This window comes from Penaeus vannamei, chromosome 18 (genome assembly GCF_042767895.1).
Source record: "Penaeus vannamei isolate JL-2024 chromosome 18, ASM4276789v1, whole genome shotgun sequence".
In the NCBI taxonomy this organism is placed as follows: domain Eukaryota; kingdom Metazoa; phylum Arthropoda; class Malacostraca; order Decapoda; family Penaeidae; genus Penaeus; species Penaeus vannamei.
In genome coordinates this window covers 16,525,381-16,530,380 of record NC_091566.1, presented here as the reverse complement: position 1 = coordinate 16,530,380, position 5,000 = coordinate 16,525,381, and the positions used below count along the sequence as shown (strand labels likewise).

Sequence of the window (5,000 nt, the reverse complement as noted above, 5' to 3'; positions counted from 1 at the left end):
TCTTCAGTCTCGTTATTATGATTATCTTTATCATTGCTATCATCTCTGTTATTGTTGTTAGCATTGATGTCATTATATCATTATCATTGTTATTATTGTCATTGTTACTAGTATTATAATTATTGCTACTACTATTTTTGTCATTATCATGATTATTATTATTGCTATCGTCATTATTGTTATTGTTATTTCTATTATCATCATCATTACAATCATTACTATTATTCATTGTCGTTGTTATTAACATTATCATTATTGATATCAATAATAATTATATTAATAAAAATGATTATTCTAATAGTAATAATGATGATAACAAAGATGAGGATGATAATGATAACTTATATTATCATCATTGCTAAATTTATTACAACCCTTTTAATACTGTAATCCTTTTATCATTATTGTCATTATTACCACATTAACTATTAATATTGTTATTTTCATTATCATCCTTATCATTATCATTCTCACCATCACCATTATTGTTATCATTATCACTATCATTGTTATCATTGCAATGTAATTATTTCATGTTTGCTTATTGGACATACTAATATACGATATACTGTATTACTTTGTAAATTGTAAAGGATTAAACCGCGTGAGAGAATCCAAGAGACTATTGTTAATGCCTCATTAACGAGGTGGTCCTAACACGCTGCACTGTTGGCCCGGCAGTGTGATGTATTCTGCAGTTCGAGATACTGTGTTCTGCTATCATTATTATTGTTCCTATCATTATTGCTGTTGTTTTTATTATCATGTTTCATTATTTTATTAGTTATTATCATGAACATCAGGATTTTATATTATCATTATTACTATTATTATCATCATAATTATTATCATTACTAAGACTGATAATATCATTATCTTTATGATTGTTTTTATCATCACTATAATCTTATTATGGATATTGCTATCATTATTATTGTTACTATAATTATTATCATTGCTTTTATTCTTCTCATCATCATATCATCATCATTATTATTATTGTTACTATTATTACTATTGTTATTATCATCTTTACGTGATCATCATTATCATCATCATTACTATTGTCATTATAATCACCATTAGTATTATCATTATTAGTATTGTTATTACCGTTACCATTATTAATATTCGCAACTTCGGTATCATTATCAGCATCATTCTTGTTATCATGTTATCACATAATCATAAGATACTAAACGTAATATCATCACCATTATCCTCACCCTTACCATCACCATATAACTGAATTTCTCTATGTATCCTTTTTTAATCTCCCAATTCTAATTTAGCTCCATTGACAAAAAAAAAAAGGAAAAAAAAGAAAAAAAAAGAAAGAAAGAAAAAAAAATAATAATACGCGACACGTGTCCATATATGCAGTGGATATGTAAATGAAGGTGAAAGGCAACATTAAGCCCCATCAGATGAAATGAAGGCTTTCGTTTGTGTATAGTATGGCAACTGAGTTTTGTGCTATTATCCTTACAATTACTTATCAAAGTTATTGCAAACATTATGATTACCATTATCATTTTTATCATTATCTTTTTTATCATTTTCACTATTATCATTTTTATCACCATCTTTTTCACCGTTTTCACTATAATCCTTTTCATTCACAAAGTTCCATTACCTACAATTTCACTCGCGTCCTTTGCCCTTTCAATGTGACTCACGCTTATCAGCCCGAAAGCCCTACTCAGGCTATTTTGTTTATTCACGTGACACGCAGATCATTCTACTAAACTAATTTTCTTTTGATTAAATGACTCCCAACCTAACTCACCTAAATAGAGCGACTCGTTTAGACTCACCTACATTCCCATCGACACCTACACTTTCTCGACTCACCTTAATACCCTTCGACTCACCTACAATCCCCTTCGACTCACCTACAATCCCCTTCGACTCATTTAGACTTCAGTGACTCATCTAAAGGCACCTACACTCTCCTGGACTCACCTTTACTACCCTGAACTCACCTGCACTCTCCTAGACTCATCTACACTCCCCTGGGCTCACCTAAATTCCCCTGTACTCACCCACACCCCCCTTGACTCACCTACACTCCCCCGAACTGACCATCGCTCCCTTGAACTGACCTTCGCTCCCCTGAAGTCATCTTCACTCCCCCTGAACTCACCTTGCCTCTCCTGAACTCACCTTCCCTCCCCTGAACTCACCTTCCCTCCCCTGAACTCACCTTCCCTCTCCTGAACTCACCTTCCCTCCCCTGAACTCACCTTCCCTCCCCTGAACTCACCTTCCCTCCCCTGAACTCACCTTCCCTCCCCTGAACTCACCTTCCCTCTCCTGAACTCACCTTCCCTCCCCTGAACTCACCTTCCCTCCCCTGAACTCACCTTCCCTCCCCTGAACTCACCTTTCCTCCCCTGAACTCACCTTCCCTCCCCTGAACTTACCTTCCCTCCCCTGAACTCACCTTCCCTCTCCTGAACTCACCTTCCCTCCCCTGAACTCACCTTCCCTCCCCTGAACTCACCTTTCCTCTCCTGAACTTACCTTCCCTCCCCTGAACTCACCTTCCCTCCCCTGAACTCACCTTCCCTCCCCTGAACTCACCTTCCCTCTCCTGAACTCACCTTCCCTCCCCTGAACTCACCTTCCCTCCCCTGAACTCACCTTCCCTCTCCTGAACTCACCTTCCCTCCCCTGAACTCACCTTCCCTCCCCTGAACTCACCTTCCCTCCCCTGAACTCACCTTTCCTCCCCTGAACTCACCTTCCCTCCCCTGAACTCACCTTCCCTCCCCTGAACTCACCTTCCCTCCCCTGAACTCACCTTCCCTCCCCTGAACTCACCTTCCCTCCCCTGAACTCACCTTCTCTCTCCTGAACTCACCTTCCCTCCCCTGAACTCACCTTCCCTCCCCTGAACTCACCTTCCCTCTCCTGAACTCACCTTCCCTCCCCTGAACTCACCTTCCCTCTCCTGAACTCACCTTCCCTCCCCTGAACTCACCTTCCCTCCCCTGAACTCACCTTCCCTCTCCTGAACTCACCTTCCCTCCCCTGAACTCACCTTCCCTCTCCTGAACTCACCTTCCCTCCCCTGAACTCACCTTCCCTCTCCTGAACTCACCTTCCCTCCCCTGAACTCACCTTCCCTCCCCTGAACTCACCTTCCCTCCCCTGAACTCACCTTCTCTCCCCTGAACTCACCTTCCCTCTCCTGAACTCACCTTCCCTCCCCTGAACTCACCTTCCCTCCCCTGAACTCACCTTCCCTCCCCTGAACTCACCTTCCCTGCCCTGAACTCACCTTCCCTCCCCTGAACTCACCTTCCCTCCCCTGAACTCACCTTCCATCCCCTGAACTCACCTTCTCTCTCCTGAACTCACCTTCCCTCCCCTGAACTCACCTTCCCTCCCCTGAACTCACCATCCCTCTCCTGAACTCACCTTCCCTCCCCTGAACTCACCTTCCCTCTCCTGAACTCACCTTCCCTCCCCTGAACTCACCTTCCCTCCCCTGAACTCACCTTCCCTCTCCTGAACTCACCTTCCCTCCCCTGAACTCACCTTCCCTCTCCTGAACTCACCTTCCCTCCCCTGAACTCACCTTCCCTCTCCTGAACTCACCTTCCCTCCCCTGAACTCACCTTCCCTCCCCTGAACTCACCTTCCCTCCCCTGAACTCACCTTCCCTCCCCTGAACTCACCTTCCCTCTCCTGAACTCACCTTCCCTCCCCTGAACTCACCTTCCCTCTCCTGAACTCACCTTCCCTCTCCTGAACTCACCTTCCCTCCCCTGAACTCACCTTCCCTCCCCTGAACTCACCTTCCCTCCCCTGAACTCACCTTCCCTCCCCTGAACTCACCTTCCCTCTCCTGAACTCACCTTCCCTCCCCTGAACTCACCTTCCCTCCCCTGAACTCACCTTCCCTCCCCTGAACTCACCTTCCCTCCCCTGAACTCACCTTCCCTCTCCTGAACTCACCTTCCCTCCCCTGAACTCACCTTCCCTCCCCTGAACTCACCTTCCCTCCCCTGAACTCACCTTCCCTCCCCTGAACTCACCTTCCCTCCCCTGAACTCACCTTCCCTCCTCTGAACTCACCTTCCCTCCCCTGAACTCACCTTACTCCTCAGCTTGGAAGGCCTTGTGGTGAAGGGGTGGACGATCGCCCGGTACCTGTCGACGGCTATGGCGGTGAGCGTGAAGATGGACACGTTGACGCTCACCGTTTGGAAGAAGGGGCAGAAGGAACACATGAAATGGGGCAGGTTCCAGCGTTGGAGCAGCGCCGCCTGGAACTAAGGATGGGGAAGGGGAGAGAGGGAGGAAGAAGGAATGAGACGAGGAAAAATTGGGGGAGTGGTATGGAGAGAGAGGGAGGGAGGGTTGAGGAGAGAGAGGGAGGAAGGGTTGAGGAGAGGGGGAAGGAGGTAGAGAGGGGAGGAGAGTGAGGGAAGGGAAGGAGAGGAGGAGGAAGAGGGGTGAAGGAGGGAGAGGGGAGGAAGGAAGAGTAAGTGGGAAAATTTAAGAGACGAAGAAGACAACAAGGAGGAGGAAGAGAAGAAGGAGGAGTTGCAGGAGGAGGAGGAAGGAGAAGAAAAAACGGAGAAAAGGAGAACGAAGATGAGGAGTAAGGGGAGGAAGAGAAGGACGAGGTAGAGAAAGAGGAGGAAGGAGACAAGAATGAGAGGAAGAGGAAAGAGAGACAAGAAAAGAAAAAAATGAGCTGAGGAATGGCATGATTACAGAAACAATTTTTTTTTCAGTAATTTCACATAACCGATAAAATCAGTATGCTAACTGTATACTCGTGATATGAGGACAGAGAGAGAGAGAGAGAGAGAGAGAGAGAGAGAGAGAGAGAGAGAGAGAGAGAGAGAGAGAGAGAGAGAGAGAGAGAGAGAGAGAGAGAGAGAGAGAGAGAGAGAGAGAGAATATATAAAGTTTAAGAGATAGAGAGAGGTGAGAATAAGATCTCTCGCCTGTCTCACTGGCCTCACCTGGAAAGGGATGGC

The 5,000-nt window shown here is 45.2% G+C and overlaps 1 protein-coding gene across 1 annotated transcript in view; it reads right to left on the bottom strand.

Annotated features, from left to right (window-relative positions):
- Positions 1-5,000, bottom strand: part of LOC113812347 (substance-K receptor-like) — a 15,218-nt gene that overhangs the window by 9,227 nt on the left and 991 nt on the right. The window contains exons 1-2 of the mRNA XM_070133488.1: positions 4,986-5,000; positions 4,107-4,283 (exon numbers count right to left, since the gene is read on the bottom strand). The exon at positions 4,986-5,000 is cut by the window's right edge and continues 991 nt beyond it. Coding sequence (XP_069989589.1) covers positions 4,107-4,283; positions 4,986-5,000 — 192 coding nt within the window. The remainder of the gene's footprint in view (positions 1-4,106; positions 4,284-4,985) is intronic.